Source organism: Sycon ciliatum, chromosome 12 (assembly GCF_964019385.1).
Source record: "Sycon ciliatum chromosome 12, ocSycCili1.1, whole genome shotgun sequence".
NCBI lineage: Eukaryota > Metazoa > Porifera > Calcarea > Leucosolenida > Sycettidae > Sycon > Sycon ciliatum.
The window spans coordinates 23,178,710-23,190,810 of record NC_088654.1 but is presented as its reverse complement, the minus strand read 5'-3'; the positions used below and the strand labels follow the sequence as shown (position 1 = coordinate 23,190,810).

Sequence of the window (12,101 nt, the reverse complement as noted above, 5' to 3'; positions counted from 1 at the left end):
TTTCGCTTTTCTGGTTCAAACTGGTTAGGTTGCACTTCGCGCCCCTGCTCCTCTGAGCTAGCTGAGGAGTGAAAGTCGAGTCACAATCATCACTAAGTCTTTTACTTCTTCAGCCAGACGACCAAGGTAACGTTGAGAAGTAGCAAGAGAGAGAAGGTCAACTCAACGAACAAGTCCTCAAGTGATTTTTTCTGCGATGACTGTCTGCACGCCAAGTACAAGCACAAGCGCAGAGGTGAGATGAGTAGGTCTACTCGTACTATAGATCTACCGGTATCAGAGTTGGAAGTAGATCAAGTCTAGCGAGCGTACATAATCCGTATCAGTTCAGTCTGGTCGCGCACCACGATACAGACGCTAGACTGCAGTGACCTGGTGAGTGGTGACTGCTTGCGGTGTGCACGATCCACACGCTCTGTTTGTGAGTGCTCGCGTCACGACCACCACCACATACTCGTGTATCGCGCCATTTTTCGCGGGTGCATGTTGTTTTTTGTTTTTCTCTTTCAAAAAAATATCGATCCTCTTTCAGCTCTTTCAATCGAGTGTGGTGAGCCTTTCGAGAGAGCGAGGGGTTTCCACTCGTTTGCTGTAGTTCTCCAGAAATAAGCTGTTGATATCTGGTGCATTCGCACGACATAAGAGAGCCTTGAATCAGGAACAACGATGAGCGCTGCGGAAGGAGTGAGTTCGCTGCCTTTCTCTTTGCCAATACATTACTCTCCAATTTTATTGTTCTTGTGAAGCCCTATGACTACGAACCTTGTCGCACTGCAAGGTATACCCTTATGGAAGTAGCAGAAATGTGTTTCCGGAAGCTCAGTTTTGCGCTTCAGTATTTTACCCTTCGGATAAGGAAAAGAAACTGTTACTTGAAGGACTAGTAGGAGTCTCTGTAGTCGTCATTTCTAGATTCTCAGTGCAAACTTTTTTTGCCCATCGTGTATTGATTTTTTGTTCGTCTGATCTTGTACTTTTGTACGTTCGTCCCTGTGGATTCGTGCACTGTATAGGAGGATCAAGTGGCGGAAAGTCCCAATGTGGATTTCACACCCGTAGTCCGCTTGCCGGAGGTCGAGGTGAAAACTCTGGAGGAGGATGAAGAGGAACTATTCAAAATGTAAGAATCCTTTTCCTATGTATTTTCGGTGGATTTTTTGTATTGCGCTTTGTACGGTGTAGATTTAATATTGCTTTGCAATGACCATTTTCATCGTGTGTCCTTAGTTTTTAAAGTTGCAACGAGAGAGCTTGGAAGCTCAGGGCCCTACGCTATGCTTTTTTGCCTTGATGACCAAGACAAAAAAGCAAAGGGATGTTATAAATTCTTATAAGTTTCTACTTTTTGTTTTTGGACATAACCTGGGATTCAAACCCGCACTATCGCCCTGCATGCATCCCCCCATACATTTCGCATACATACTAATTCTACCAAGTTGCTTCATGTTATGATATTGTATTTGAAAGCCCTATTAATTTTGAATATGCATTGTGGCCAGTCTTTGATTGTATGGAACGGTACGGGATAGGTACGGTCGAGGGTAATACGACACCGTCTACCGCCTTGATGACGGCAAAAAAAGAAAAGGAATGTTATAAATGTTTCAATTCTCCTATTTTTTTCAGGCATTACCTGGGATTCGAACCCGAACTATTGCCCTACATGCATTCCCCCATACACTTCGCATTCATACTCATTCTTCTAAGTTGCTTCACGTTATGATCTTGCGTTTGAAAGCCCTATTTGAATATTGCGGCCAGCTGTATGTGGCCAGCTGTGTTTGACGGTACGGTACGGGACAGATATGGGATAGCGCCAGGCGTGACACAAACACACAAACAAACACCAAATTAAAGCTGTGTGGACCCTGGCTAGCGCCAGACGTTACTGAAGTAACGTCTTCTGCATAGCTACGGGAATGAATAAAATAAAGTGGGCACCTTGATGATATCCAATACCTTGATGATGTTTGTACTAGTAGATGCAGGACTGCACACTTTATCTTATTCATTGCAATTTTTTGTCTACTCGTCGACTCTTTACTTTTTCCTGTTTTATTCTTTTTATTGGAGTGCAATGAGGGAGCATCTAGGGAGCTCCGGAGATGATACAAGACCATGGGGTCTGAAATGATGTGCGTTTCGAACCCAGATGTGGTAGTTCTACGAGACTGTGGCCTTGACTTGCTGTTCCTGAACGCGACCCAGTCCAGCAATGCCATGTGCGAGTGTGTATTAATCGGCCCGGCCCCAAAGGCGACTGGTACGGGTGCGTTTCTTTTTAGCCGAAGTTCTTTGTACCCGAACTGCACTCGCACCATACAAGCATCACGTCATGCCTGGCATGTGGCTCGTGACAGTATGATTGCACTTGGTTTACATGCGAACCTACAAGATATGGTTTGTTCTAAACGAGAACTGTTCGCTACGAAGGGACGGTTTTGTATGGGTTCAAACAGGGACATGGACCATGGTTCGCTATATTACGGAATTCGCTGTGTGGGAGTTAGCTATAAATGGAGTCGACTGCACTTTCCGAGTACAGTGACACCTGGTGTAAGCGACCTCTGGGTTTAGCGACCACCTGCTCTTAACCCTTTATTACCGGCCTGCAGACTTTCGATCATATATGATCGAAACTCTATAGGCCAGTAATACCTTCGTAACTCCATCATTTCTTGTGCGAATTCAACAATCGAAAGGTCTATTTGGTAGCAGAAACTCCAAGCTATCCAATGTAACAATCGCCGAAGAGTTACGATGTCGGACCCCAGAGATATCGCGTGCCGTATTCTCATCTCGGCAAATTCAAATTTTTGATCGATCACTTCGCCATTTTGGGGGGAAATCCCTTTCCGTGTGCTCTTTGAGCGACTAAGCACATGATAATGACGTAGTCGGCTGAAGTTTGAATCGTCTCAAACAAATTTGAGCGTTCTGCGATGAAGTAGAGTGGAATGGCATTGATGGGACGAATTTGCTTGCATATCAGGCTTGGAGACGACTTTGCTGTGTTACCGCGCCGGATTTGTGGCGACTGGATGATGGAGCTTGGTACCCTGGCGTTGCTCTCGCCAAGAGCTTTCCAACGAGCCCTAGATTGTGAAAATCAAGTGAAGTAGACAAAAGTTATGACCTGGTGAAGTTGGAAATTGTGCTGAAATTCGTAATTTTGGTGCATGCTGTGCAAGTAATCCGGTAATAAAGGGTTAACGACCGTTTTTCCATGCACCGACAGTTCTACACGGACACTGTGGGACCTGGTTCTAAAGACCACCTGGCTTTAACGACCGCTTTTGCTTGCACCGTGGTCCGTGGGGGTCGCTTAAACCAGGTTATAATGTATGTAGTCAAGCTCACTTTTGTTGCGCTTAAACTAATGCCACGTGGACTACAAGCACTGCGTTGTCATATTGCACAATCCACTTTTCACAGTTGGCTTCTCAAGCTCGGAGAGGTTCTTTTCCCAAGGAGGAGAGCGCCATTATCGTCAATCCTTCTCCTTGTCGACGACGCCATTGCTGAATTCAGTCCGACTGTTTGGCCGGTCCAGTAAAAATATTGCCGGATTCATTCAAGTCGAATCTGATCGAAGAGTGTCCAATATCTGACTGTTATCGTGTTCATTGCAAGTCTGGTTGCAGAGGCATTCACAAGGGGAATAGTTTGGAGTCACGTTATTCTCTTCTCTTTTTTTTCTGGCACCTTTTTAAATGTCTGCTCTTTTTCCATGTGTGTGTGTGTGCGTGTAGCCGAGCACGGTTGTTCCGCTATGCCGTGGAGTGCGACCCACCGGAGTGGAAGGAAAGAGGAACGGGTGATGTCCGGCTTCTGAAGAAGGAAGGCCGTCTCGTTCGTCTTGTCATGCGAAGAGACAAGACGCTCAAGATCTGCGCCAACCACTACGGTAAGTACTTCAGTGCTACTGTTTTGTTGATGCTTGGAATGCAGGTGGTGGTGGTGTGTGGGGTGGGTGGGTGTGTGGTGGTGGTGCTTCTGCTGGTAGTGTTGACGGTGGCTGTGGCGCTTCTGCTGTAATGCATGCACGTTAGGACCGAGTTCTCTTTATCTCTCTCAAACTCCACCGACGCCCACACGCTATCTCTCCTTCTCTGTGTTTCGTACGGAATGGCAGCATGTTGAGATACTGAACACGGCTGTGTAGCTCAATTCTCGACACGTTGGCTTCGGGTTCATGATGATGAGCACACCTCAATTAATTGCATTGCTTTGTAGCTAGATCAGATCAAACACCGAAAATCCCATTCACTGCATCCATGTTTCCGCTTCAGGAGCTGCATATGCACCTTGATCCTTAGGGTAGTGTCGTTCCTACAGCTGCAAGATACATAGGGGGACAAAGAAAAACTACATAGAATCCTGGTGGTGACAGTCAACTTGTTGTCTTCAGACTTTTCCCGTTTACAACTTTCCCTCAAACTGTAATGGATACACATACATCCTGTCGAAAATGCGGTGCTGATGCGGTGGCCAGAGTATCTAGCGTTCCTGCTGCAAATAGTCCTCTATATACAAGCAAGGGTAGAGCATAGCACACACAAGGCCAAACAACAGGGACAAAAAATCTTGCCACAGCTCGAGTTTTGTATCTTGCTTTCTGATGAGTTGTTGCACTAACCTCAGAGTAAAGTTACGGAATTTCTTTTTTGGTCTCTGTTGTTCAGCCTTTGTGTAGTTGGTACTGTGTGTAGATGCATTTTGTAATGTTGAAACGATCTCACCGGGTACTCGTTAGCTCGCTCGCCAGAAACTCGGCTCGTTTGTGCGGCCAGCTCGTTTGCACTAACGAACACCGTACTCCGTACACATGGCAGTACATGTTGACCGGGGAGTCGTAGAATATTTTACGACTCCCTGGTCGATCGAGAGTGCAGTCCCGCGCAAAGTGAAAATCACTCGCAGTTACAGTGACTGTATACCTGCACGACACTGAGTTGTTTCAGTTGTCGTTGCAGCTTTGGTGGACTCTACTGATGTCTTGTTCCGCATCTGCTGACCTGTCGCAGGATATGCTTCGGTCACCTCTCCATTCGAGTGAAAGTGACGCTGAGTCGTTTGGAAGTTTTCTCCCGCGATGCAGCGAAGAACAGGGCTACTTGCAATCTTTCCAAAAGGGTCTATTCTCACAAAGGCTGCTCAACGACGACGCTGAAAAGACATCTTGACACGAAACAGCAATTCGAAGTGAAGCAGCAGCAACGCCAAATGCCGGCGGTGATATTTGAATCAGCTGAAAAAAAATTCAAAAAATCATATTTGCCACATCAATGAAACTCGTTAGCTCGCTCGATAGCTTGCTCGTTAGTGGAACTGATCGCTCGTTTGTTATAGATACGCTCGTTTCAACACTAGCATTTTGGCCTGCTAGAGAATTTATTGTAGCACTGTCAAGTTTGTTCTCTGACCTTCACCTCCTCTATTGAAATCTGTTTGTTGTTGTTGTTGTTGTTGTTGTTGTTGTTGTTGTTGTTGGTTGTTGTGGCATGATTCTGGCGTGTGCAGTCACAGCAAAGATGGAGCTTCGGCCAAACAGAGGATCAGACCGGGCATGGCTCTACACCACCATGTGTGACTTTGCCGATGAGGAGAGCAAGTCTGAGACGCTGGCCATTCGATTTGCGAACAGCACCAGTGAGTTCTCTGTCTCTCTGTGTTTGTCTGTCTCTCTCTATCTCTCCCTCTCTATCTCTCTGTCGGTCTTTCTTTCTTGGCCGCATACGCACAATGCACTACTAAACTGCATTTGTCGGACTACATTTGCCTAATTATGATTGGACATTCTCTCTCTCTCTCTCTCTCTCTCTCTCTCTCTCTCTCTCTCTCTCTCTCTCTCTCTCTCTCTCTCTCTCTCTCTCTCTCTCTCTCTCTCTCTCTCTTCCCTGGCTTCTCATCCTCGTGGGTTTTTTTTCATTCCAAGAACATATGTGGGGGCGTGTATGAAAAATTGGTAGTGTGTACCATATCACCGATTTCGCTCACATCTTGCCTTTAGGTTTCCTTTGGTGTTTACAAGCATGGGAAAGGATTCGTTGTGCTTCGTTGCACAACTAACGGACACCTTGGTACTAAACATCACTTCGCCACATTGCAGAGCATTGCAGCTGGTGAAATTCGAGTCGTTCAGGGAAGGAAATGCTTGTTGTTAGGAGTTCAAAATTCTTGTCAGATTGCGTATGGTGCCCACGCTGCAGGAGTGTTTGGCGTTCTGGTGCCTGGAACAGTGCCTGGTGTTGGAGCTTGAGGCGCTTTCCGTTGTAGGGTAGGAACTTGGCCAAGTCGCAATGTGGTGGAGTGAAAAATCATTCAAATCTCTCTATTTCTGTCTATTTCCAAAAGACGTGGAGAACTTTTCGATAAGAGATGTTGTGTCCTGGGTGGTAGTGGATATGATCCACTGTCGTGCGGTGCATAGGTCATTAAGATAGACGCCGTAACTCGTGCCGGTTACATAACCCTTGAAAGTTGGCTATTTTCGCGATGCAATTTAGTGATTTCTGGAGATAATAAAGAAATAAAGAAATAGAGAGATTTGAATGATTTTTCACTCCGCCACATTGCGACTTGGCCAAGTTCCTACCCTACAACGGAAAGCGCCTCAAGCTTCAACACCAGGCACTGTTCCAGGCACCAGAACGCCAAACACTCCTGCAGCGTGGTCACCATACGCAGTCTGACAAGAATTTTGAACTCCTAACAACAAGCATTTCCTTCCCTGAACGACTCGAATTTCACCAGCTGCAATGCTCTGCAATGTGGCGAAGTGATGTTTACAGTCCGTTTCAAAAAGATTTACAACCCTGGCGATCGCCCGCGGAGTTTGGCGTCTTACCGTATGAGCACTCGAGCGCTGCCTGGAAAAACTCACTGTGAACTCGAAGAAATATTCCGCGCGAAAGCAGGAAAAATGACAACTCACTCACGTTGATACAGTCATGTACGCACATGTACGTCTGGTTTGCAACAAACGAGTTCTTCCTCGTATCGATAATGGAGTCAGAGAGGACATGTCGAAACGAAAGTGTTGACGAGCGGCATGTGTCCCAATCCGTTTTGTGACCAAAATAGTTTCTTTGAACTGCGATGCAATTTACTCACCGTGTGACGAAAACGACATCGACACAGACTCATTCCCAAGGCCATGACTTGGCAAAGCTATCCGTGTGACTTCGACGACATTTTGAGAAAAACAGACGCTTGTGAACGCTGATAGAAGACGGCGTTGACTGCTAAATTCAAATAAATTGGCGATCTTGAAATACTAAAAATAAATCTCAAAAAGCTACAGCGCGATGACTTCCATATTCACTCACACCATTGCAGTGTTGTGGGTGTGTTCACATGGCGTGAGCCAGTCAAGTGTCAGTCAGTTCGGCAGGAAGCGCGACCTCCAACAACAAGTCGTTTGGTGCAGACATCTTCTTTGTCTTGTACCAGCTTGATCACCAAAACAATGAAAAAAAGTTTGACTTGAGGATAGATTGGGATTTGAACTCACAACTTCATGGTCAGCAGACAGCATTCATAACCACAAGGCCAAAAAGGAAATGATAAATCGTGGGTTTTGATAAAAAATCGATACTGGCTTCCTGGGCAAATTGTAAACCATGGGAAAAGGCCGGAAACCTGGCCGAAATTCTAACTCCTTAACGGTTGGTCCAATTGTTCCGAAACCTTCACAGAACAATTTGCCGTGTCCTAACAAGCCATTCTATGTACTTTGTTGTCCAAATTTCCCTTATCTTCATACTTTTTAAGACCCAAACCTGATTGTAAATCTTTTTGAAACAGACTATAGTACCAAGGTGTCCGTTAGTTGTGCAACGAAGCACAACGAATCCTTTCCCATGCTTGTAAACACCAAAGGAAACCTAAAGGCAAGATGTGAGCGAAATCGGTGATATGGTACACATCCACTGTCGTGCAGTGCATAGGTCATTAACCCTTTCACTGCCACTGTCGACGAAAGTCGACAGCGCATTCATGCACTCTGAATGCCACTGTCGACGAAAGTCGACAAGCAAACATGCAGTCCCCAGTGCCACCGTCGACTTTTGTCGACAGGCAGACTTCACCCAGTTTGGGCCGCTATTTTTGACTATTGGAGATGTTTAGCCGTGGTAGAGGGCCACTAGGCCCTAGAAGAGGTCCATACCCATCGAAATACGCTGCCAGAAGCATGGGTTGCCATTTGAAGAAAATCGAACCAGCGTCGTTGAAAATGCGCATCCGATTTTTAGCCGAGGGGCGCGGAAGAAATCGGTTCTCACGCACTTCCACCTTCCTGAGTCGGTGCCAGTTTTTTTCTCTTTCCCGTAAACTTTCATTGCAAGGAGCATGACATTTGGTTCAGACTTGATGCCTAGCCATTACCCAAGACTCCAGGCGGCTATCCATTGCGATAGGCGGTTGGAGTCACGGGTAGAGACAACCACACGACGGATTCCTCACGGACGCATTCACTGCAAACTTGGCGGAAACAGCGCTGGCGGCGCTCACCGAGTCCAGAACTAAACTTTTCTAAGAACTACCACGTTACAATGGCGACCAGCACAGTCAAGAGACACTACAGGTATGTCAGCTACAACATAATTATATTCTTTCTACAACGACACCTACCTCAAGCTCAATACCTGACGATCTACTGCAAGCTGATGCGAAAGTGCATTACACCCGCGAACGCCGCGCTTGTCAACGGAACAGGGAAGCGCTTCACTCTCCGAAGTCGAAATGTATTCGGACTGCTGCTAGTCAGGAGAACAAACGACCACCATGGCGGCAGAACATTCCGCAGCTGTTCACCGACACGATCTGCTTCACCAAACGACTTACGATCGTTTCGTTCTCCGAGTTTTCTGGTGGCAGCAACTAGAATTTCGTCCGCAACAACAGGACGAAAGTCTCTCGCAACTGAAGTCCTGTTGCCACGAAGACAGAGAACATTCCGCACGCCATCTCTTCTGCTTCCAGTCTTGTAGCTCTCCGGTCCACTGGCAGATCTTTCAATCCCAGCTAACAAAAAAAGGATCTGCTTCTCTCTCCAAAACAACAACTAATTTTACTTCGCGAGTGTCCGGGCCGATCGTGTACATAGTGTATGTAGCGCATGCGGCGCACGGCGCACTTTCGCATGACATGACATGCATTTTTGCACAGCGGCTGGCGCTAGAGCGCCCAGCACGGTTGTACTTCGGATTTTGCGATTTTTTCGACGGCAATGGCTTCCTTTATGAGTTGTCTACCTACGATGTATACTTTGGAAAGCGATATTCCGTACAGAAAGTACCAAAAAATCCATGATAAGTTGGCCTTTCGATTTTTCGAGCTGGAGGCAAAAAGTGCCTGGCAGGGAGGGGGTATACAGCTCAGCTGACAGCCTGGCAGGGAGCGCCTTGTCACCTTAAGTGGTCAGCTGGCAGTGAAAGGGTTAAGATAGACGCCGTAACTCGTGCCGGTTACATAACCCTTGAAAGTTGGCTATTTTCGCGATGCAATTTAGTGATTTCTGGAGATAATGGCCACGGCTTTCCTTGATGTAGGCATGGCTCCGTGTGGTAATAATGTGAACGCTACTCAGGTGTACAGCGCTCGCTTTGGTCCCAAAATTCAGTCGTTTTGGGCCCATTTCAAGGTTTCATATTAACAAAGAGGACCACAAGTTTACACGTTATCCGTTTTGTCCAACACTAACGGTTATAAGCAGAATACTGTTGAGTCAAAAATGTGCAACAATTCTGCTGTATTCTGCTTATAACCGTTAGTGTTGGACAAAACGGATAACTTGTAAACTTGTGGTCCTCTTTTTTAATTTTAATCCTAGGCTCTCCATCCGAGTTGAATCCATTTCAAGGTGTTCCCAAGTTCCAAGGTGTCCGCAAGTTGCGCAATGAATGGCCTAGCCTGCCTTTCCTGGGGGGTTTCAGACATGTTCTCTGAAATGTCAAACAGGAAGTGCATACAGACATCTTTTCACCACGTCACATCCTGTTGCCAATCCGCCGCTAATTGTGTATGCGTGCAATTGTTCTTCTTCCTTTTGCAGATGCCAATGCGTTCAAGACTGCGTTTGAGTCAGCGCAAGAGATTGCCCGTCAGGTTGACCCGAATGGTGAGGACGATGGCGAGGTAGGAAACGATAGCGAGCATACTGACGACGAGAAGGACGAGAGCAATGTCTCGGAGAAGACCGAAGAGGTAGCAGCGAGTAAGGAAGCAGAATCTGCTGCGGCGACCGCAACGTCCGAAGAGAAGGCAGAAGAATGCCAAAAGTCTGCTGAAGCCACCGAGGAAGTCACCGAGAAGCTAAAGGAGATGGCAGTTGCTGACGGAGAAGGAAAGACTGAATCCGAGAGCCAGGAGGGATCGTAAACTGATCTTGGAGACCTGTTGTTGGCTTGCTCTTTTCTCTTCGTTATTGTCCTGTTCGTTGTTGTCGTGGTTACTCGATGAGAAGCGTGTATGTAGGCGAATGATAATGTGTCCGACTAACAGTGATGGAACCTCTCTAATCCGTCTCTAGTCAGAGGAGCAGTGATAAAGCCGGGTTTGCACCTGCCTTGTCCCACTAGTGTCGGCATCACGGCCTCCCTGATCCTGCCAGCGTCCGTGTTGGCGTCGATGCGACTTGGCTACGACTGGCTTCGTGTTCTGGCTGGAACAGCAGGCTGATATGTGCGCGGCTCATTCATGTCCTCTCAACCTAGTAGCTTACAGCTCATGTTAGTTGGTGTGATGGCGGTGGCGGCGGCAGCAGCGTGTTTTGGCTGTATTCCATTGTCGTCCATTGCTAGTTTTCCTGCCGTGCGTGTGCAGCTGTGCGTCGTGTTAAGCCACCAGTTATACGCATTGTTCAGATGCATACCTTCAGAATCACTGCACCGCACCACACCGCACTGTATTGCCAGAGCTTGTTTTTGCAGCTCTGTACTTTTGTCACTTTTCGTACCAACAGTAACCTGGCGTCCTGCATTTTTCTGTTAGCAGGGTGGTTCTTTCTCTAACACACCAACCATTCTGCTCTCTCTATCTATCTCTCTCTCTTTCTTTCTCTCCTTGGCTCAGTCTTTGCTCTCTGCTACTGGTGCGTGATGACGGCGTGCATCTTGATTTCTTCAGTACGCTGTGCTGCCTGGTCGCAGTCTGTTTGACCTCTCTATCTCTCTCTCCCTCTCCTTCTGTTCCCCCTCTTTCTTTACATCTCTGATGAAGTGACGCTTGTAACATTTCGCTGCAGGATTACCGCACGTGACCTGACCAACGCATTAGAAAGGCATTAGTTTGAATGGTGTAACTAAACTATGGAATCAGTATCTATGCCGCCAGCCGTGTTCTACTGTCCTGTGGGCATACTGCTGTAGCCAGTGTAGGGCACACTGCTTGGTCTATGAGTATGAGTCTGACTATCGTACTCTTGGTATGGGGGGGGGGGGGGGGGGGGGGTATTGTACGGTCAGGCGAAGAGCGTGGATCTACAATACAGGCTGACCAGTGAGTAGTTCATGTAGTCTGCTTGTGTGCAGCTAACTAACTTTGAAGAGGATTTCCTGAACCTACGCGCAAAGTGTTTGCTGTGTTTTTGGCAATTGAGTGACAACGTTTATGTGGGTGGTGGTTTCTTGGATAACTGAACACACATACTGTATTATGCATGTGGCATGTCGAAAGCAGTGGCATCGTACATACATGTAGACGGGTCCTATGCAGTACAACTAGCGTGCACAGTAGGTAAAACAAGCGAGAAAAATGACAAGTGCATGCAACTGAGTGCTGTCCACGTGCACCCAGTAGGTCAAGGACCTCATTTGCCTGCACAACTCCCTGATTCTAGCTTCTGCAAGCCACATGCAACCGGATACGACGAAGCTTTTTGTACACATTTTAACCAGTTTGTACACAAAATCATGCACCGGTATATGCGGATCGCGAAGTCCGGTTATGTTGTATGCATAACATATGCTGCACATCGGTAACCAGCGATTTTCTTCCGGATGGCGAGGGTTCCGGATAAACGAGGACCGGATAAGTGAGGTCTGACTGTATTTGATTATAGAGTGGACCGTTAGTCCGCTCACTGGAATCCGGCT

The 12,101-nt window shown here is 47.0% G+C and overlaps 1 protein-coding gene across 2 annotated transcripts; it reads left to right on the top strand.

Moving 5' to 3' along the window:
- The first annotated feature begins 88 nt into the window (after positions 1-88).
- On the top strand, positions 89-11,327 carry LOC135828965 (ran-specific GTPase-activating protein-like). 2 transcript variants are annotated; one of them, XM_065341403.1, is made up of 5 exons: positions 89-235; positions 1,014-1,120; positions 3,753-3,907; positions 5,524-5,652; positions 10,061-11,327. In XM_065341403.1, the coding sequence occupies exons 1-5, from the start codon at positions 197-199 to the stop codon at positions 10,384-10,386; spliced, it is 756 nt and encodes a 251-aa protein (XP_065197475.1). In that variant the 5' UTR covers positions 89-196; the 3' UTR covers positions 10,387-11,327. The 2 variants fall into 2 exon arrangements, with proteins under 2 accessions (XP_065197475.1, XP_065197476.1); XM_065341404.1 differs by lacking the exon at positions 89-235 and adding an exon at positions 499-684.
- Positions 11,328-12,101: the final 774 nt, after the last annotated feature.